The sequence below is a fragment of the Somniosus microcephalus genome, chromosome 6 (assembly GCF_052327205.1).
Source record: "Somniosus microcephalus isolate GS21.2 chromosome 6, FLI_Smic_1.0, whole genome shotgun sequence".
Taxonomy (NCBI): Eukaryota; Metazoa; Chordata; class Chondrichthyes; order Squaliformes; family Somniosidae; genus Somniosus; species Somniosus microcephalus.
In genome coordinates, this window is record NC_140992.1 from 118698785 (window position 1) to 118721913 (window position 23129).

Here is a 23129-nt window from a genome sequence, read left to right on the forward strand (position 1 = left end):
TCCTTGTATCTATTTAGAAGAGACTGTGGGGGCTGCACTCTGAGCTCTTTCCCTGGGTTTCTCCATTGTTCTTTCCAGCAGATTTGATGTACAGGTCTCTCCAGGCCGAGACTCAAGGCTGCAATGAACAGGATGTAGATGGAGACCAAGATAAACCCTCCCCTTTAAGATAAAAACAGAAAATGCTGGAGAAACTCAGCAGGTCAAGCAACATCTGTGAAGAGAGAAACAGAGTTAATGTTTCAGGTCGATGACCATTCATCAGATCTCCCCTTTAAGAATTGGCCGGTGCCAGTGTGTCTGTGTTCCATTGCTGACTGACATCACATGAGCTTCGCCAGCGCTGTGAGTTAACGCCTCGCTCCTTGGCCTTTGCGCCTTAAGACAGATGTGAAGCGCCTGATTTAGCGCTCCAATCACCTCCAGGGGCGATAAAAGCCAAGTTTGTAGTCGGAGGTGATAATTAGCGCCAGGTGCTAATCTTTGCGCCCGGCCGATAATTGCGCCCCAAATGGGGCGATACCGAATTTCTCACCCAATATTTTTAGAATTGTCTCAAAGAGTAAATCTGTATAAACTCGTGAACCCACAAATTCTGTACATTCTTCTGTAAGGAGTTGCAGAATTCTGAGGGGTATTCCGGACCCTCATAATATCCGGAAGGTTACATTCTAGTTCAACTTAATATAAGTACTATCTGGAGGACGGTAACATCTTCAGTCATTCCATTCCATTAGGGAGAGATAGCCTGAACCTTTAGACCCATTTAAGCATCTTATGGAATTCGGCTATCTCTAACTTAAGCTGAAGGTGAATGTCTGGGGAATACGCTTGATCTGGGGCAGCCCAAAAGGGCTAGGACTGTAATTATCCCTTCACCCTCTCCCTTGCTCTCTCTACCCGCTCTCTCTCTCCCCCTCTCTCTATCTATCTACCACCCTCTCTCTCTCCCCCAGTCACTCTCTCTCTCCCCATCCCTCTCTGTCTCTCCCTTTCTCTATCTCTCCCCCTCTCTCTCTCTCCCCCTCTCTCTCTCTCTCTCTCACTCACTCTCTCTCTCCCCCACTCCCTCTCTCTCTCTCTCTCCCCCTCTCTCTCTCTCTCTCTCTCTCTCCACTCTCTCCCCCGCTCTCGCTCTCTCTCTCTCTCTCTCTCTCTCTCTCCCCCTCTCTCTCTCTGCATCTCTCTCCCCGTCTCCCCCTCCCTCTTGCAACACTACTCTTTTTCTGCCCCTTTCTCTCTATGCCTCCACTCGTCTCTCTCTCTCTCTCTCCTCCTCCCTCTCTCTCCCCCTCCCTCCATCTCTCCCCCTCTCTCTCTCTCCCTTTTCTCTCTCCCTTGCTCTCTCTACCCCCCTCTCTCTCTCCCCGTACATTTCTCTCACCCTCTCTCTCTCCCCCTCTCTATCTATCTACCGCCCTCTCTCTCTCTCCCCCTCCCTCTCTCTCACCCCCTCTCTATATCCCCCCTCTCTCTCTCTCTCTCTCTCTCCCCCTCTCTTGCTCTCTCTCCCTTGCTCTCTCTCTCTCTCCCCTCCTCTCTCTCCACTCTCTCTTTCTCCCCCCTCTCTCTCTCTGCCTCCACTCGTCTCTTTCTCTCTCTCCCTCTCCTCCTCACTCTCTCTCTGCCCCCTCTTTTTTTTCTCTCCCCCGCTCTGTCTCCCCCTCTCTCTCTCCCCCTCTCTCTCTCCCTCTCTTTTGCACCCCCCGAGCTCTCTCTCTCCCTCTCCTCCTCCCTCTCTCTCTCTCCCCCCTCCCTCCCTCTCTCTCCCTCACTCTCTCCCAATCCCTGTCTATCTCTCCCCCCTCCCTCCCTCGCTCTCTCCCTCTCTCTCTCCCCCCTCTCTCTCCCCCCCTCTCTCTCTCCCTACCCCTGTCTCTCTCCCCCTTTCCCTACCTCTCTCCGTCTCTCTCTCTTTCCCTCTCTCCCCCGCTCTCTTTCTCCCCCCTCTCTCTGCCCCCTCTCTCCCCCTCTCTCTTTCCCCCTCTCTCTTTCCCCCTCTCACTCTCCCCCTCTCACTCTCCCCCTCTCACTCTCCCCCTCTGTCTCACTCCACTCATCTCTCTCTCGCTCTCCCTCTCCCCTCACTCTCCCCCTCTCTCTCTCTCTCTCTCTCTCCTGGCCTCTCTCTTCCTTTTCTCTCTCTCCCCCCTCCCTCTCTCTCTCCCCTCTCTCTCTCTCCCCCTCACCCTCTCTCTCTGCCCCTCACACTCTCCCCTCTCTCTCTCTCCCCATCACACTCTCCCCCCCTTGTGGTGTATGTAACCTGTACCACCTTAAGAGAACTACCTTAAGAAGATGGACTACTTTCTCTTGCTACTGTATATTGTAGTACCGGTGGTGACCACACCGATATATAAGCTCTGTGTAATAATTTGTAAAGCAGTTCAGCCCTGACCTTCAAGTAGTAAAGACCTGTTTAAGTTATTCCTGTTGTCTGTGTCCAGTTATTTAAAATAAGTATATCTGGAACACAGACTCAACAGTGGCGACGAGTCGATCTTACCCAGCGGCAATTGCATCCAAGGCAGCTTCGTCCCCAGAACGGGCGTCGAGAAGAGGCATCCGCCCTCATCATCCTGCTGAGCACCGCATTCGCACGGGAGGCATCGAGAACCCGGGTTGGAATTGCTGACCACGAAGTCCACCATCAGCGACAGGCAGTGATCATCCTTCTTCCACGGCGGTGGTTAAGCCAATCTAGCGACACGGGCAGAAAGTCGGCCGCGTTGTCAGTGGAGAAGGGGGCGAGACCGGAGGAAAAAGGGCGGAGAACTCGACCGCAGCCGGTGTAAGGGGCCGGGCTGCAATCGGAACAGACGCGCAGCAAGAAAGGAAGTGCTAATACCCACGAGGACAGCGGGGTGTAAAAGCAGCAGCGTCGGGGGAAACTAAGGACCGCTGGGGGGCGAGAATGGCAACAGCACGGTAATCGCCATTGTAGCCAGCAGGGGAAGAAGCCAAGCGCAGGAAGCCGCCATTTTCGTCGGCGCAGGAAGAAGCCGCCATTTTGGAAAAAAAAAAAAAAATACTTAAAGAAACTTACAAGGATGCCTAAAAACAGTAACATCACTGCTTTTGATAGCGATGTCGAAGATTGGGCCACTTATGTGGAGCGTATTGAAGTTTATTGTACAGCAAATGAGATACCAGCTGAAAAGAAAGCACTAACCCTATTAAACTCGATGGGTGCGAAGACGTACGGGTTATTAAGGCATCATGTAACACCAGATAAACCGGCGGATAAGACTTTCGTGAATATTGTTACTATCCTGCAAGATCATTTAAACCCCACGCCGCTGCTGATAGCGGAACGATTTAAATTTTACAGAAGAACGCAGCTGAAAGAGGAAAGCAACGCTGAATTCTTAATTGAACTGCGCAAGCTATCAAAGTACTGTCAGTTTGGTACAGGACTAGCAGATGCTCTGAGAGATAAGTTCGTGTGTGGACTATTAAAAGAAGGAACTCAGAAGCGACTGCTAGAGGAAAAGGACCTTACGCTAGATAAAGCTGTCACCATTGCAGCATCACATGAGGCGGCAGCACGAGGCACTGCGGAAATGCAGCTAAGGCCATCGGAACTCAGCACCAATCAAATGGCATTGGGTGCAATAAAGTGCTATCGTTGCGGAAGGACAACGCATGATCAGAACCAGTGCTGGTTCAAAGATCAAGAATGCAGAAAATGTGGCAGACTCGGTCGCATAGCGAAAGTATGCCGGTCAGGAAAGAAGACCAGCAACAAAGAGTCACCACAGAAGAAGTACAAAAAAGTACACAAGGTGACAGAGAACAGTTCGGATGAACAGAAGACGGATTCAGACTCCAGCAGTAAGGAACTGGGTTGTCTAAGAATACATAATGTGGGTAACACAGCAGACCACCAAACTATTTGGGTTACACTCCAGATAGCAGGAGTCCAAGTGGACACGGGATCGGCATTGACGGTCATGAATAAGCAAGATTACAAAAGGTTATTCTCACACATTCCCCTAAGGGATACGAAGATTGTATTGAAAACATACACGGGGCAAAGAGTGTACCCCATCGGAAAGATAAAAGTAAAGGTGGTCCACAAGGGTAAAGAAAGCAAAGGAATGGACTTGTATGTGTTACCTGAGGGAGGTCCACCACTACTGGGACGGGAATGGATCAGGAGAATAAATATGGTCTGGCATTCCTTAAAAGCACTAACTGTAGATTCCGGTAAAAAGGACGATGTCAAACCTAAACGACTGTCCAGAATATTGGACGATGCTAAGGAGGTGTTCCAACAGGGACTGGGAACACTGAAAGGAATTACGGCAAACATCAAGGTTGAAGAACATGCAAACCTGAAATTTTTCAAAGCCAGACCGGTACCTTATGCGATACGACCTGCTGTGGAAGCTGAGCTGGAAGGGCTAGAACATTCAGGAGTACTGTCAAAGGTGGACTGGAGCGAATGGGCCATGCCCATTGTTCCTGTCATGAAGCGTTCATTGAGCAACAAGCCGGGGGAACCGGGGAAGGTTCGCATCTGTGGCGATTTCAAGATCACTGTTAATCCGGTTCTTCACACGGTGCAATATCCGCTTCCGCGGATTGAGGATATCTTTGCTTCGTTGTCTGGCGGGAAACACTTCACCAAGATAGACCTGGCACAGGCGTACTTACAGATGGAAGTTGATGAAGCGTCACGCCAGTATCTCACGATCAACACGCATAAGGGCTTATATCGGTATAATAGACTGGTTTTTGGAGTGGCATCGGCTCCAGCGATTTGGCAAAGGGCCATGGAGCAGGTATTACAGGGAATTCCTGGCACACAATGCTATCTGGACGACATTCTTATTACAGGAGATGATGATGAGGAACACCTTGCTAATTTGGAACAGGTGCTCACCAGATTGAAAGAGTATGGACTTCGAGTTAATCGCCAGAAATGTGAGTTCTTTCAGAAGCGAATCTCGTACTGTGGTCACGTCATTGACCAGGAGGGGCTTCACAAGTCACCTGACAAGATCGAAGCTGTTGTGAAGGCTCCCGCTCCGGAAAATGTATCCCAGTTGAGGTCGTTCCTAGGGTTGATTAACTATTACCATAAGTTTCTGCCAAATTTATCCACGGTGCTACACCTGCTGAACGCTCTTTTACAAAAGGGAGTGCCATGGAAGTGGAGCGAGGACTGTAAGCGGGCTTTTCACAAAAGCAAGGCATTGATCACCTCTAAGGAAGTGTTGGCTCACTTTAACCCAACGCTGCCTATTCGTTTAGCTTGTGATGCTTCTCCATATGGTATTGGGGCAGTGCTATCACATAAGTTGCCGAATGGCTTGGAAAGACCAGTCGCGTTCGCATCCAGATCATTGACCTCCGCTGAGCGCAACTATGCTCAGATAGATAGGGAGGCTCTCAGCCTCGTGTGGGGAGTAAAAAAATTTAATCATTACCTGCAAGGCCAAAAGTTTACGCTGCTGACAAACCACCAGCCGTTGGTTTCCATTTTTAACCCTAAGAAGGGTGTTTCGGTGATGACAGCGCAGAGGCTCCAGAGATGGTCCCTTTTCCTAGGGGCACATCAATATGAGATCGAATTCAAAGGTACAAAGCAACATGGTAATGCTGATGGGCTGTCGCGCCTGCCACTACCTACAGCGGAAGAGGCACCGACAGTTGACCCTGTTGAGTTATTTCACTCGACCATCATCGAATGTTTACCAGTCACCAATGCGAGTATTGAGAGAGAGACCAGGAACGACCCGACACTGTCTCGGGTCTACGAATTGACAGTGAAGGGATGGCCAGCACATGGCGAACCACTGTTACCGGCATTCTCAGCCAGACGAGAACAGCTGCCCGTTTGCCAAGGAACATTGATGTATGGAACAAGGGTGATTATTCCTCCTAAATTAAGGGAGAGAGTTCTAAAGGAACTGCATGAAGGTCATCTGGGGGGAGTCAAGATGAAAAGCCTTGCTAGGGCTTATGTGTGGTGGCCAGGTATCGACAAACAAATAGAGGATCTGACTAAAAGCTGCTCAGGGTGCCAAAAAGTTCAAAATGCACCTCCAATTGCACCGCTGCATCCATGGGAATGGCCTTCAACCCCATGGCAGCGTGTACATATCGACTTTGCAGGTCCATTCATGGATTCCATGTTTTTGATAGCGGTAGACGCACATTCTAAGTGGCCAGAAGTGATTAAGATGACTACCGCTACCTCGGAAAAGACGATCGCAGTTCTAAGAACCATATTTGCAAGAAATGGATTGCCAGAACAGATATGTTCAGACAACGGACCGCAGTTCGTGTCAGAAGAATTCCAGAAATTCATGAAGAAGAATCAAATCAAAGTCCTGCCATGATGTTTTATAACAGGAGGTTGCGGTCCAGGTTGGATTTGTTAAAACCAAATGTGCGTAGGGAAGTTGAAAACAAACAGTTCCAGCATGTAAATAACAAGACCACTCGGAGTTTCGAAATAGGACAACCAGTGTTAGCCCGGGACTATAAGAATGAGAAATGGCAATCTGGAACAATTCGTGCCAGACAAGGACCCCTGATGTACACGGTAGAGATTGGTGAAAACGTAATACGACGTCATGCTGACCAACTTGTAGAATCGAGAACAAGGGTCGAACCCATGGCTACGGCAGAGACACCAGTGGAAGAAATTATTGAACCTGTAGCATCTACCTCAAACGCGAACATACATGAGGATGTTCAATCCATAAGAGATCAATTAGAGGAGTCACCCCAGCAACCAGAATCAGAGACCCCTGAAAGGCATTATCCAACTCGGATCAGGAGGCCTCCTCAGAGACTGAATCTTTGAACAGTTGCATGAAAGTTGTATATATGTTATCCATGTTATGTTTAAATTGGGGTGTACACTGTTAAGCTAAAAAGGGAGGAATTGTGGTGTATGTAACCTGTACCACCTTAAGAGAACTACCTTAAGAAGATGGACTACTTTCTCTTGCTACTGTATATTGTAGTACCGGTGGTGACCACACCGATATATATGCTCTGTGTAGTAATTTATAAAGCAGTTCAGCCCTGACCTTCAAGTAGTAAAGACCTGTTTAAGTTTTTCCTGTTGTCTGTGTCCAGTTATTTAAAATAAGTATATCTGGAACACACAGACTCAACACCCCTCACTCTCTGACCCTCTCTCTCTCCCCCACACGCTCTCCCCTCTCGCTCTCTCTCCCCTCTCCCTTGCTCTCTCCAGCCCCTCTTTCTCCCCCTACCCCTCTCTCTCTCTCCCCTCTCTCTCTGTCTCCCACCCTCTCCCTCTCTCTCTCCCACCAGTCCCTCTCTCTCTCCCCAGTCCATCTCTCTCTCTGCCCCTCTCTATCTCCCGCCCTCTCACTCTTTCTCCACCTCTCTCTCTCTCTGCCTCCACTCGTCTATATCTTTCTCTCTTCCTCTCCTCCTCCCTCTCTCTCTCCCCCTCTCTCTCCCCCTCTCCCTCTCCCCCTCTCTCTCCCCCTCCCTCGCCCACTCTCTGTCTCTCTCTCCCTCTTCCTCTCTCGCCCACTCTCTCTCCCTCTCTCTCTCTCCCCCTCTAGCTCTCTCTCTCTCTCTCTCCCTCTCCTCCTCCCTCTTTCTCGCTGTCTCTCCCTCTCTCTCCCCCCCTCTCCCCCTCTTTCCCTCTCGCTCTGCCTCCACTCATCTCTCTCCCTCTCCTCCTCCCTCTCTCCCCTTCTCTCTCTCCCCCCTCTCACTCTCTCCCCCTCTCTCTCTCCCCCTCTCACTCTCCCCCACTCTCTCTCGCCCCCTCTCTCTCTCTCCCGCTCCTCCTCCCTCTCTCTCTCTCTCGATTCCACTCTCTCTCAATTCAATTCAATTCAATTCAAATCGCTTTATTGGCATGACAAGTTCTATCTTGTGTTGCCAAAGCATCGGTAAACATTCATGTTTGTTCACAAAAATACAGATCTATCCATACAGTGTATAAACAGATATATCCCTGAGTGTATAAATATATACTTTCATATAATTTATATATACTCTTTTCTTATATTTACTGGTTGTCCCTCTGTTTATGGCAAGCTGTAACATAGTGTGCCGCTAGTGTTATGCAATTTCTCTCTTCCCCTAGTAGGTATGGGAGTTTTTGGTCGTCATTCAAATTTCTGAATTCCGGGCATATTTTTGTGAATTTTGGGTAGAAATTCTCCCTTACGCCCTGATATTTTCTACAAGCTGTGAGGAAGTGCATCTCTGTCTCCACCACTCCCTGACTGCATTGAGAGCATATCCTGTCCTCTCTTGGTAGCCGGGTCTGTCTGTGTCTACCTTTTTCGATCGCCAGGTTATGTTCACTAAGTCTGTACATTGTCAAAGTTTTTCTCAGTTTGCTATCCTTTACCATGGTCAGGTAATCAGCCATGTTGTATTGTCTGTTTAGGGCCAAGTAGCAATTGAGTTTGCTTTGGGTTTTTGTTGTTTCTGCCCAATATGACAGATATTTTTCCTTTTGCTTAGTGACGATTGTGTTGGGTCGAATTCTTTGTGTTACGCTCTCTCCCCCTCTCTCTCTCTCCCCGGCCCCTCCCCTCCCCACAACACCGGAGCTCTCTCTCCCCACCACAGACCTGCCAAAATTGGACAGCGGAGCAAAAGAATCTCTGGTAACGGCCAATCAAATGTAGCGTCTCGTTCATTCAGAATATGTGAAAAGTGAAACTTTCTTTCCATTGCACAGTGCGGACTCGAAACAGGAATGCTTTATATTTCACTGGATTATTTTGTACAGTTAATATTGATTCCTGGGATGAGAGGGTTGTCCTATGATGAGAGATTGTATAGAAAGGGCCGAAACTCTCTGGAGTTTAGAAGAATGAGAGGTGATCTCATTGAAACATACTAGATTCTGAAGGGGTTGACAGGGTAGATGCTGAGAGGTTGTTTCCACTAGCTGGAGTGTCCAGAACTAGGGGGCATAGTCTCAGGATAAGGGATAGGCCATTAAAGAACAAGATGAGGAGGAATTTGTTCACTCAGCTGGTTGTGAATCTTTGGAATTCTCTGCCCTAGGGGTCTGTGGATGCTCAGTCTTTGAGTATATTCAAGGCTGAGATTGATAGATTTTTGGAATCTAGGGGAATCAAGGGATATAGGGATAGTGCAGGAAAGTGGAGTTGAGGACGATGATCAGCCATGATCTTATTGAATGGCAGAGCAGGCTCGAGGGGCGGTATAGCCTACTCCTGCTCCTATCTCTTATGTTCTTAAAGTCTTAATTTTGTTTAAAATACAGTAATTCCACACTTTCCTGATACTGAAAACTTGGCCAACCAAAATTCAAGAGGAGTACCCAAAACATAGCAATGAGGTGAGAACAGGTAGGATTTTTAAAAAGTTTTTGTAAAGCATTTTCAGATAGAGTAATATTATTTTTGTAAAGAGCTGTGACCTGTTAGAGATTAAATAAAACCTAATGAGGTTTACAAACCAACTGTCGACCTTTATTGGTTTATGTTTGAGAAAAATAGCAACTCATGATTTCCTACCAAAGCTCATGATTTCAAAGAGTTTGTCTCATGATTTATGAGATGGTGGGGTTGGCGTTCCTGTCGTTGTTGCTATTTAAAAAAAAAAAAAAAATTACAGTCAAACAACTAATTTACTTGTTAGAACTATTTCTACTAATTGCTTACCTTTTGATACCAGTCACTCAAAGGAGTGTCTTCAAACAGTTCAGTGAGATTCAAGGGTAGAAGGACGACATTGCTTATTGAGGAAAGCAAAGGGATGCCAGCATACTCAGGCTGTGGATACTGTGCTAAGTTGCCACTGAATCCCTTCATGAAGTAATAGACACGTTTGTCTGGGTTTAAACGAGCAGCAGACTCCACTGAACACACTGCCAATGGTGCCGGCTCCACTTTGTCAGTCGTCTCCACAAATATAATCCCAGGTTTTATGGTCGGGTTTGTAAGATTTGGGTCAGCTTTATCTTTCATCTGGGATATTTCCAAGATGTAGTTTTGAATAGACTGATAGGTGTCCAGATTCCAGTATCTGTACAGCACACCACAAATTGCAATCGTGAGGATAAAGATAAACGACTTGTACAGGGAAACCATGGTGTGGAGCCGAGATGTTTCTTCACAGGCTCCTGTGAAACATAAAGTTAAAGGTTTTTTTTGTAATGAAGCACATTACTATTGATGCTTGTACTGAAGTCAATCAGCGTTTATTTATTTTCATAAAATACATATCACAATCATGTCATTGATGCAGCAAAAATGCTGGCATATCATATTCTCCGAGCACATAAGATGGGTGAGAGAGAGAAACCAGGAAATTATAGACCTGTTAGTCTAACATCTATTTTGCAGATCCTTGTAAGACACCACAAAATTGCACCAATCCTTGTGGGTCACCACTGTAGTGTATGTACCTTTAAGAGAGAACTACTTTTACAGCTCCTGTATACTGTAGTACCGGCAGTGGCCACACCTGTATATAAGCCTTGAGCATGCCTCTTTGCTGTTAGTCTTTAGACTACCCTCCTCCAATAAACACCTGTTGATTGTTAATTTACAGCCTCCGTCTAGTTATTGGAAAACATCATACTTTAAGAATCACGGATTCAACAGTGGCGACGAGGTCGATTCGAATCTACCTGCAACTCTGCATTTCCTTTCAAGGATTCGCTCCGGGAGGACTGTGGAAGAAAGTCAAGGCCAGAAGCACGGGCGTCGACCACGAGAAACCGCCCAGTCATCCGGCAGAGAGTGAACATCGCAGGGGAGGCTGTTGAGAGCTGGGCTTGGTTCTCCAGCCATGACGATCCAGCAACAGACTGGCAACAGGTACAGCGCAGACCCTTCCCGGACAGCGGCGGCTGGAGCCGACCGACGGCACAGAAAAGGCCGAGCAGCGTCGACGGGGTAAGAGAGAGGGTGAAGCGCACAGACCGAGCGGCGTCGACGGAAAACAAAAAAGAGAGAGAGGGTAAAGCACAGCCGGGGTTCAGGACCGAGCGGCGGCAATGAGAGAGGCACACAGGAGAATGCGCAGAGCGCAGCCAGGGCTAAAAGGGCTGAACAGCGTCTGCGGGGAACGAAAGGAAGCGCGGGAGACGCCATTGAGCCGCGGAGAAGAAGGGAAAGCGCGGGAGACGCCATTTTGTGCCAGCGGAGAAGAAGGGAGAGCGCAGGAGACGCCATTTTAGACAGTTTAATCATACCCAGGGATGCCGAAGAGTGGCAGTATCCCTGCGTTCGACAATGAAGTCGAAGATTGGACGACATGTGGAACGCATTGAGGTGTACTGCAAGGCGAATGAAGTGCCAGATGCTAGGAAAGCACTGGTTTTGTTGAATTCCAAGGGTGCAAAAACTTATGGCTTACTGCGAAACCTAATAACCCCAGAGCAGCCAGTGGATAAGAATTTCGAAAGCATAGTGGAAATCCTACAGGACCACTTAAACCCCACACTGCTGCTGATAGCAGAAAGATTTAAGTTCCACAAAAGGAACCAGCATAAAGATGAAAGTAATGCTGAGTACCTAACGGAACTGCGCAAGCTATCGAAACACTGCCAGTTTGGATTGGGACTAGCAGATACGTTAAGGGACAAGTTTGTGTGTGGGCTTCAAAGTGAAGGAACACAGAAACGGCTTCTATCAGAAAAGGATCTGACGCTGGACAAGGCTTTCAGCATGGCAGTATCACACGAAGCAGCCGCATGGGGCGTTTGCAGAGATACAACGGAGACCGCAAGAATATGGCACCAATGAAATGTTATATGGAGCAGGGAAGTGTTATCGCTGCGGCAGAACAACACACGACCAGAAGGATTGTTGGTTCAAGGACCAAGTGTGCAGGCAGTGTGGAAAAGCTGGGCACATAGCAAGAGTCTGCAGGTCAGGGAATAAAACCAGCAGCAAGAAATCTCCACAGGAGAAGTACAAAAAGGTACATAAGGTGATGGACAGTAGTTCAGACGAACAGAAAAGTGATACAGAGATTGTCTTGAAGACGTACACGGGGCAAAAAGTCTACCCCAAAGGAAAAATAAGGGTGAACATGATATACAAAGGCCAGGAAAAACCCAAAATGGACCTATATGTATTGCCAGATGGAGGACCACCACTACTAAGACGTGAATGGATCCAGAAGATACAATTAGATTGGCATTCCATATAGGCACTGAAGGTTGAGGCCAAAAAGAATAATGACGTCACACCTGGCCGACTGTCAAAAATGCTAACTGACGCACAAGAAGTGTTCCAGGAGGGATTCGGAACACTAAAAGGCATAACAGTGACAATTAAAATAGAGGAAAATGCAAGCCCAAAGTTTTTTAAGGCCAGACCGGTGCCTTATGTGATCCGACCAGTCGTCGAAGCAGAGCTGGAAGGGTTGGAACGTTCAGGAGTACTGTCCAAAGTAGACTGGAGTGAGTGGGCTACACCCATCATTCCTGTAATGAAGAGGTCATTGAGTAATACGCCTGGGGAACCAAAGAAGGTCCGCATCTGTGGGGATTTTAAGGTGACAGTGAACCCAGTCCTTCACACGGTACAATATCCACTTCCACGGATTGAGGATATTTTCGCCTCGCTATCTGGAGGTAAACGCTTCACCAAAATTGATCTGGCACAGGCGTACCTGCAAATGGAGGTAGAAGAAGCCTCGAAACAATACCTCACGATCAACACTCATAAAGCTCACTACCAATACAATCGGCTGGTGTTCAGGGTAGCATCGGCTCCGGCTATTTGGCAAAGGGCAATGGATCAAGTCCTGCAAGGGATTCCAGGGACCCAGTGTTATTTGGACGACATCCTGGTCATGGGCGAAAATGACAGTGATCACCTCGCCAACCTGGAGAAGGTGCTCACTAGATTAAAGGATTATGGGCTACGAGCTAATCGCCACAAGTGCGAGTTTTTCCAGAAGCAGATCTCGTATTGTGGCCACGTTATTGATGAAGAGGGGTTACATAAGTCCCCTGAAAAGATTGAGGCAGTAGTCAAGGCTCCAGCACCGGAAAATGTGTCACAACTGAGGTCGTTCCTCGGGCTGGTGAACTACTACCATGAGTTCTTACCAAATTTGTCTACAGTATTACACCCACTGAACACCCTACTGCAAACAGGGGTACCATGGAAGTGGAATGACGAATGTAAACGAGCTTTCCAGAAGTGCAAAGAATTGATCACATCAAAAGAGGTGTTGGCCCATTTCAACCCAGCACTACCAATTCGGTTGGCATGTGATGCATCACCCTATGGTATTGGAGTGGTGCTGTCGCACAAATTCCCAGACGGGTTGGAGAGGCCAGTAGCCTTTGCGTCTCGGTCACTAACCTCAGCCGAGCGCAACTACACCCAGATCGACAGGGAGGCCCTCAGCCTAGTACGGGGAGTAAAAAAATTCAACCACTATCTGCATGGGCAGAAGTTCACCTTGCTGACTGACCACCAACCACTTGTCTCCATCTTTAATCCAAAGAAGGGCGTTCCGGTGATGACTGCACAACGGCTACAAAGATGGTCCCTTTTTCTAGGGGCGAACCAATATGAAATAGAGTATAAGGGCACGAAACAGCATGGAAACGCTGATGGGCTATCACGCCTGCCACTGCCTACTGTGGAGGAAGCACCAGCAGTGGACCCTAACAAAATATTTTACTCGTCGATAATTGAACGATTGCCAGTAACTAACGCGGATATAGAGAAGGAGACCCGCAATGATCCGACACTGTCTCGGGTATATGATTTGACGGTGAAGGGATGGCCAACACATGGCGACTCACTGTTGCCAGCATTCTCATCCAGAAGAGAACAGCTGTCAGTATGCCAGGGGACAGTGATGTGTGGATCCCGAGTGGTAATTCCACCCAAGTTAAGGGAGAGAGTGCTCAATGAGCTTCACGAAAGCCATCTGGGAGGGGTGAAAATGAAAAGCCTTGCTAGGGCTTATGTGTGGTGGCCGGGGATCGATCAACTAATCGAGGACCTAACAAAGAGCTGCTCAGGATGCCAGAAGGTCCAAAATGCACCATCACATGCCCCTCTACACCCATGGGAGTGGCCCTCCTCTCCATGGCAACAGGTGCATATTGATTTTGCTGGTCCATTCATGGACTCAATGTTCTTAATAGCAGTGGATGCGCACTCGAAATGGCCTGAGGTCATCAAAATTTCCTCCACCACTACAAAGAAAACGATTGCAGTCCTACGGACCATATTTGCCAGGAACGGCTTGCCAGAGCAGATTTGCTCTGATAACGGACTACAGTTTGTGTCCGAAGAGTTTCGGAAATTTATGAGAAGGAATGGGGTAAGGCATTACACATCCGCCCCGCATCATCCAGCCACAAATGGATTGGCTGAGAGGTTCGTACAAACCTTTAAAAAGGCGATAAGGGCCATGTGCGATGATGAAATTCCACTACAGCATAAGGTGGACAATTTCCTGTTAGCCTACAGAAATGCGACACGTGCAGTTTCCAACCAGACCCCAGCTATGATGTTCTTTAACCGAAGGTTGAGATCTCGTCTGGATTTGCTCAGACCAAATGTGCGAAGAAATGTTGAGGATAAGCAATTCCAGCACATCAATGAGAAGCCGACAAGGAGCTTCAATGTAGGACAACCAGTCTTGGCCCGCGACTACCGAACAGAGAAATGGCAACCCGGAACAATATGCACACGGCAGGGGCCATTAATGTACACAGTGGATGTTGGGGATAACATTGTGAGATGCCATGTCGACCAGATCCTAGCGTCACAGGAACGAGTCAACCCCATGTCTCGTGTACCTGTGGATGAACCTGACTTACCTGTAGCATCTACCCCAGAAACAGTAGCAGCGGAAACTGATGAACTAACCGACGAAAGGGGGCCAGAATCGCCTCCGCACCAAGAACAAGAACCTCAGGAAAGGCGCTATCCAGAAAGGATCAGGAAGCCGCCCCAAAGACTGAATCTGTAAATGGACTATTTCAGTTTAATGTGCATGTTAAAGTGTTAACTGTTATTTGAATGTTATGGGTACTGTTAATCTAAAAGGGGAGGAATTGTAGTGTATGTACCTTTAAGAGAGAACTACTTTTACAGCTCCTGTATACTGTAGTACCGGCAGTGACCACACCTGTATATAAGCCTTGAGCATGCCTCTGTACAGTTAGTCTTTAGACTACCCTCCTCCAATAAACACTTGTTGATTGTTAATTTACAGCCTCCGTCTAGTTATTGGAAAACATCATACTTTAAGAATCACGGATTCAACAACCACTAGTCACTTCCTTCCAGTTTGAGAACATGCCCATTATCCCTACTCATTGGGCAGAATTATAATGGGGCAGGCAGGTTAGGGCTGGGGGTCACCGAGGGTGGGGGTGGGGTGGGTGACCGGGGCGGGGGAAGGTGTGGGTGGGTGACCGGGGGGTGTGGGGTGGAGGGTGGGTGACCGGGGGAGGGAGGGTTGGGGGGTTGATGATCGGGGGGGGTGGGGGGCGAGAGTGAGGGTAGCAAACTGAGAAAAACCTTGACAATGTACAGACTTAGTGAACATAGCCTGGCGATCGAAAAAGGTAGACACAGGCAGACCCGGCTACCAAGAGAGGACAGGATATGCTCTCACTGCAGTCAGGGAGTGGTGGCGACAGAGATGCACTTCCTCACAGCTTGTAGAAAATATCAGGGCATAAGGGAGAATTTCTACCCAAAATTCACAAAAATATTCCCAGAATTCAGAAATTTGAATGACGACCAAAAACTCCCATACCTACTAGGGGAAGAGAGAAATTGTGTAACCTTAGCGGCACACTATGTTACAGCTTGCCATAAACAGAGGGACAACCACTAAATATAAGAAAAGTGTATATACAAATTATATGAATGTATATTTATACACTCAGGGATATATCTGTTTATACACTGTATGGATAGATCTGTATTTTTGTGTTCAACCATGAATGTTTTTCGATGCTTTGGCAACATAAGAAGTACCTTGTCATGCCAATAAAGTGATTTGAATTGAATTGAATTGAATTGAATTGACTGGAGGGGGCGGGGGAGGATGCGGGTGTGTGACCGAGGGGTGGTTGGAGGTGGGCGACCAGCGGGGGCTCCAACTCGGAGCCTGATTTGAATGGGAAGCCCCTCTGTCCAACCCGCAGCCAGCCAGATTGAGAGGTGGGCTGGATCCCTGCGGGTTGGCCTGCAGCACTAGGCCGCACAGAGCAAGGAGGGAGGGATCATGTGTGGGGTCAGCCAGAGGAGCAGCGGGGGTGGATTATGAAATGATCGCAGGAGTGCCGGAGAAGCAATGTGGGGGGAGTCCAGAACATCGGGAACGCAGGCCGGGAACAGCACGGTGGGGGGCTGTGTGATGGGTGAGGCTCGGGGGCTGGGATCAGCACGGTGTGGGGGGCTGGGCGATGGGTGAGGATCAGGGGCTGGGATCAGCACGGTGGGGGGCTGGGCGATGGGTGAGGATCAGGGGCTGGGATCAGCATGGTGTGGGGCTGAGTGATGGGTGAGGATAAGGGGCCGGGAACAGCATGGTGGGCGGCTGGGCGATGGGTGAAGATTGGGGGCCGGGAACAGCACGGTGGGGGGCTGAGCGAAGGGTGAAGTTCGGGGGCCGGGATTAGCACGGTTGGGGGCTGGGCGATGGGTGAAGATCAGGGGGCGGGAACAGCACGGTGGGGGGCTGGGCGATGGTTGAGGATTGGGGACTGGGAGAAGCACTGTGGGGGGAGCGTCGGGTGATGATCATGGGCTTGTGGCAGCACGTGGGCGGTCTGAAGGGATCAGGGGCCGGCACAGTAAGGTGGGGCAGAGGAGCAGGGTGGGGGTGGAGTGGGGGCCAAAGGCGTTTGGAGGAATCGGAGGCCTTGAGGTAGGCCTGGGGGGAAATTTGAGGCCTGCGGGGTGATTGGAGGCCTCGTGGGGGTTTCTCTGATCACGGGAGTGGGTAGGCAGGGACCCTGGATTCATGAGGTCCCTGTAAACACACATTCCTCCTGGGTGCAGCAGTCTTCGCCTTGCATTAGCTGGCAGGTTTCACGAGGTTTGCAAAACCCAACCAGCTAAAGTTAAAGACAAAATGGAGGTTAAAGAAGAGGCTTCCAGCCTCATTATAATATTTAAATAGACAACCCGCCTGCTGGCAGCAGATTCTCTGCCCACCCCCTCCCCCCATCCAGCCTCCGTTAAAAACAAATGTGGGCAGGTTGGAGGCGGGTTCAGGTCATGATTCACATTTTTAACACGTTAACTGACCCCACGCCTCCAACCTGTTGGCATATGAAACTCGGTTAATTCAGCTTCTGATCAGATGTTCATGGTTAGTTGATTCAATGTAGGAGAAAAATGTGGTTGGCATCTTTAGAGAGAGAGATTTCACTTATCAATAGCTGGTGTTTGCAACCAACTGGCCTTGGATATGTTTACCATAGCATGGACAAGACATCTTACATCCAAGGTTGTTGATGTAACTACCAGAATTGGGCAACGCCAGTTCCAGTTTGATAAGGAAACAGTGTATAAATGTAGCTTTTCCCTCTGTTCAGGCAGCATGATAAGGGACCCATGCCTAGGTTCATGTTCTCTATCTGTGACTATACTCTACTTGTAAATTGCTTTTTGTGCTGAAGTTAAACAATCAAACGATTATAACCAAAAGACTGAATTTGTTACAACTCAAGTGAACAACAGAAGTTTGTTTAAGACAGCATTGGCGAGCCAAACGAAGAACCTGACCTTGTTGCTGTTTGAAAACCGGGGTCATTGAGAAGGGACTGAAGTCGATCCTCAACCATCAAGAACTCATTTATAAATGAGCTCTGGGACAGGAGTTAGGTGACCTGCACCAATGACAAACCAAGGCAAACAAAGATCGTCGTAGGGACAGACTTCACCTGAACTGAGCTGGGACCAGTGTCCTGGCGAGTCATATGACTGGGGCGATAGAGAGGGCTTTAAACTAAATAGTAGGGGCAAGGGATCAAACTTGGGAAGATGTGGTAAATCTCCAGGTCTATGACTGATACTGAGTGTCGATACGCCCAGATTGAAAAGGAACGTCTAGGCTTGGTAGTTGGATTAGAAAAGTTCCATGGCTACATATATGGACTTCCCACCTTCACAGTTGAGACAGACCACAGCCCACTGGTTGCCATCATTAAAAAAAATCTGAATGAGATGTCTCCAAGGATTCAACGACTCATGATGAAGCTGCAAAGATATGACTTTGAACTGATCTATACACCAGGCAAATACATAGGCCCCGATTTTCGGTTTGTGTGGGGAATGGTCGGATTTCCCCGAATGTGGGGTTTCTGACACACATAAAAAAGTGTCAGCCAGCCCCACGCAATTTTCCCTCAATTGGCCAATTAATTCCGAGCATGTGGGAAGCCTTGCTAATTGTCTAAATCGAGTCAGAAATCCCCACAGTATGATGTCATCATTCGTGGTGCTTTCAAGGTCCATAGCAAGCACTGCATCATCTGAAGGCTTCCAAATGAACCATACAGGATGGCAGAGGAGCCTGCAGCAGTTGTGGCCAGTGCCAGACCCCGAGCTGCCTTCAAATTCGACGAGGCTTCACTGCAGGCATTATTGGATGGGGTTAGGGCCCACAAGGAGGTCGTTTTCCCTCGGTCAGGGAGGAAGAGGCCTCCCACTGAGACCAATGCTGCATGGATGCAGGTGTCAGCAGATGCCAACTCGCTGGGAGTCACCAGAGGAACCTTGGCATTACATCTCTAACTCCTTCCTTTACTCCCGCACAGTACCATCCAGAGCCCCCGTCCTCACTGTGGAGGAGGAAGAGGCTGTGCAGCCAGATTCCTCAGAGGAAGCTCCAACCTCTGAGGGTGCAGCGTCAGCAGAAGTAAGCACACCTAGCACCAGCGCACTCACACATCGGGGGGACCTTCGGGACATAGAGTAGTGTTGTCACCTGGTGTTTCACAGCTGACAAGTGAGCCTCAGCAGATACTGGAGACAGGGACAGCAGTGGAGAGTCCTCGTCGGAGGGCGCAGGGCTCCGCCAGCTCAGCTCAGCTGCGCTGCATCTCGACCCTCTGCCTCTGGGTCCATCCGCAAGAGAAGAGGTGATGGATCTCCATGCACAGATGCAGGAGTCTCTGGCAGGTTTTGTCTCCAGGGTCGCTGCGAGTGTGGAGCGAATGGAGGAGTCCATAGCGACCATGAGCAGAGCCTTTGTGGAGTCATTGGTGCATGAACGCAGCACCATGGAAAGGTTGGCAACCTCCATGGAGGAGATAACTCGCCAGCATACGGAAAACATGGTGAGTGCTCATAAGAGAATGACATCTCTTGAGGAGCGTTGGCCATCTGTTGAACAGAGAAACCAGATCTTCATGGAAGTCCTTCTGAGTAGGACTGCCAGTGCAGAAATGGGTCCCACTGGCCCCCTAAAGTGCAGCAAGGTGCTCTCAAGCCACTTCCAAGCGCTGGCCCCTTCTGGCTTGTGCAGCTTCAGGTGAGTGAGCAGCAGCCTGGTGCTCCTGGTAATCATCCTGCTGTTCCTGGTTCTGCTGCTGCCAGCTCTGCTGTTGGAGATCCTCTAATGCCAGGAAGGGAAGGTGCCAAAGGCCTCCCATGCTTCTAGCAGATGCCTCGGTTGAGGAGGTCCTGAGTTAGGGTGGTGAGAGGGGCTTCCCAGGAGCTCACACTGAAGAAGTGTATGAGGCTCCAACTTTCTGCAGCTGCTCCTAAGGCTTCAAATAGTTCCCCCAAGCCTTGATCAACAAGGTCCTGCAGCCTGCAAATGCTGCCTCTTTAAATCTCTTCAGCCCTCAGCGACCTGCTGCTGCAAGCAAGCAAGCCAGCTGTTTTCACGCCAGCTCTCATCGGCGGGGTTCCCCGCAGACGGGTTTCAGGTGGGGAAAGCCCCAAAGTCGCAACGGCACGGGAAAATCGTCCTTAACAAGGTGATCATTGGTGATTAGTGCTCCAACGAGCAGTCCCGCCAGCGGCAGGCCGGACTAAAGCGGGGCACGTGGAAACGGCGGTCCGAAAGTCGGACGGGGCGGGGAATCAGGCGGGGGGGGTCCCGACCCGCTTTTTCCGCGATTTTCGGACCACGGCCGCATGAAAAGCCGCACGACAGCTGCCCGAAAATCGGGGCCATAGTGTTAGCAGATGCACTATCCCGAGCACCCACAATGAGTCATGTGAGCTCTACTGAAGAAGACGTGGATGTTCATGTGAGTATGGTCACTGCTGCGCTGCCCGTGTCAGACACAAAATCAAAGCAAATAGCAGAAGAAACAGTAAAAGATACAGTATTACAAACAGTGATAGAGAACATTCATCATGGTTGGCCAAAAGGTTCCTGTCCAAAATATTTTCACATAAGGTCAGAATTGAGTGTCACAAGTGGACTATTGCTAAAACAGAACAGAATAGTCATTCCACAGGCTCTACGTCAAGACATGCTCAAAAGGATTCATGAAGGACACCTCGGAATTGAAAAATGCAAAAGGAGAGCAAGAGACACTGTTTATTGGCCTGGCATAAATAAGGACATTGAGAACATGATAGGGAAATGTGAGACATGTCAGAAACACCAAAACAAACAAACAAAGGAACCAATGATAGTAGCTGACATACATACAGCACCACCTAGTGTACCATTCCAGAATGACAGGTTACTGATCATTACACAAGGCAGGCGAGAAAGGTATTAATATGGGAAATGATAAACAGACCATGACAGGAATGGATTGAGTGCAAATCTAAGAGTAAATCAACAGATAAGGCTAGAGGTTACAAAAAAAATTACAAAACTAAAGGCTCTGCATCTGAATGCACGTCGCATTCGAACCAAAACAGATGAACAGATAGCGCAAATAAATAAGTACGATCTGACAGCCAATTCAGAAATATAAGGGGTGATTTTGCCAATGGGATGCTTTTGGAGGCGGGACTCCCACTTGTCGGGTTTTAGTCCCACCTCCATCAACTTCTGGCCAACCCACGCTATTTTCCCTTGATTCACCTGAGGACTCAGCAGGCCAATTAATGGAAAGCCGGTTGCAGAGAATGTCAACGTATGACAGATGAATTGTCTTCGTTTGACAGCTCTATGAAGCTGTCAAACAGTGACATTCTCTGTAGTTTGATGAGGTCTTGAATTCAAGACCTCATCAAACCTCTTTCTTTTGCAGAAATGAGATGGTTGTTGCACTGGAGAATGCAACGGCCATCTGTCATCTCTACCACGGAGGTGCGAGACTCTCCACATACCCATCGGCTGAAGCCTGCAGGAAGAAACAAAGGTTAGTACACTTTTTCTAACACTTTGCACTTACCTCAGATAGTCACCTTTCCACACTTGCATCCATCACTTACTTTCAAAGCACATTTTGGCTGTAATCCCTTCCCCCCCCCCCCCAAGGAGACGGGACCCGATGTGGCATGGCTACCCGCCTCCTGGCAAGATGGCACGGAGGCGGGTTGGAAGCGGGTTGGGCACCCGTCCCCAAATTCTGCCAATTTCCCAACAGTCCCGCCTCCATACCCAGGGCTGGCAAGATCGCGCCCATGGCTGCAGGATGAAATAGATTGGGACCTGAATATTGAAGGGTACATGACATTTAGGGAGGACAGAAAGCCAGGAAAAGGTGGAGGGTTGGCTCTGTTAATTAATGTTATTATTAGCACAATAGAGAGGGATGACCGAAGTTCAGCAAACCAGGATGTAGAATCGGTTTGGGTAGAGATGAGCAATGATTAAGGCAAGAAATCACTTGTGGGAGTGGTGTACAGGCCCCCTAATAGTAACCACATGGTTGGATGGAGTATAAAGGAAGAAATAATGGGAGCTTGTCAGAAAGGTATAGCAATAATCATGGGGGATTTTAATCTACATAAAGACTAGAACAATCAGATGGGCAAAGGTAGCCTAGAAGAGGAGTTCCTAGAATGTTTTCGGGATAGTTTCTTAGAACAGCACATTCTGGAGTCAACCAGAGAGCAGGCTATACTAGACCTGGTATTGTGCAACGAGATAAGATTAATTAATGACTTCATAGTGAAGGCACCCCTAGATAGCAGCGATCATAATATGATTGAATTTTACATTCAGTTTGAGGGAGAGAAGAGTGGGTCCAAGACTTATATTTTAAACTTAAATAAGGGCAATTATGAGGGCATAAATGCCGAGCTAGCTAAAGTGAACTGACAAATTAGGTTAAGGGATAGGTCACTAGAGTTGCAGTGGCAGACATTTAAGGGGATATTTCAGAATACACAGAATATATAGATTCCAACGAGAAAGAAAAATTCTAAGGGGAGGACCCACCATCCGTGGTTAACTAAAAAAGTTAAAGATAGTATCAAACTTAAAGAAAAAGTGTATAATTGCACACAGATGGGTGGCAGGTCAGAAGATCGGACAGAATATAAAAAACAGCAAAGAATGACCAAAAGATTAATAAGGAGAGAAAAATTAGAGTACGAGAGAAAGCTAGCTAGAAATATAAAAACAGATAGTAAGAGTTTCTACAGATATATTAAAAAGAAAATAATTAACAAAGCGAGCATTGGTCCTATAGAAATTGAGTCTGGGGAATTAATAATGGAAAATAAGGAGATGGCAGTTGAATTGAACAGGTATTTTGCATCGGTCTTCACTATAGAGGATACAAGTAACATCCCAGAAATAGCTATAAATCAGGAAATGGAAGGGAGGGAGAAACTCAAGAAAATTACTATCACCAGGGAAGTGGAACAGAGCAAATTGTTGGAGCTGCGGGCTGACAAGTCCTCGGGTCCTCATGGACTTCATCCTAGGGTCTTAAAAGAAGTGGCTAGTGAGATAGTTGATGCGTTGGTTTTAATTTTCCAAAATTCCCTAGATTCGGGGAAGGTTCCATTAGATTGGAAAATAGCGAATGTAACTCCTTTATTCAAAAAGGGAGGGAGACAGAAAGCAGGAAACTACAGGCCAGTTAGCTTAACATCTATCATAGGGAAGATGTTAGAAGCTATTATTAAAGACGTTATAGCAGGGCACTTAGAAAAGTTCAAGGTAATCAGGCAGAGTCAATATGGTTTTGTGAAAGGGACATCATGTTTAACCAATTTGTCAGAATTTGTTGAGGAAGTATCATGTGCTGTGGATAAAAG

The 23129-nt window shown here is 48.2% G+C and overlaps 1 protein-coding gene across 1 annotated transcript in view; it reads right to left on the reverse strand.

The window, feature by feature from the left end:
- The window catches only part of LOC147116037 (alpha-1,4-N-acetylglucosaminyltransferase-like), a 39723-nt gene extending 29611 nt beyond the window's left edge, over window positions 1–10112 (reverse strand). Inside the window, exon 1 of the mRNA XM_085990759.1 lies at window positions 9654–10112. Within this exon, the coding sequence (XP_085846885.1) occupies window positions 9654–10082 (429 nt within the window). The 5' untranslated portion in view covers window positions 10083–10112. The remainder of the gene's footprint in view (window positions 1–9653) is intronic.
- Between the last annotated feature and the right edge of the window lie 13017 nt (window positions 10113–23129).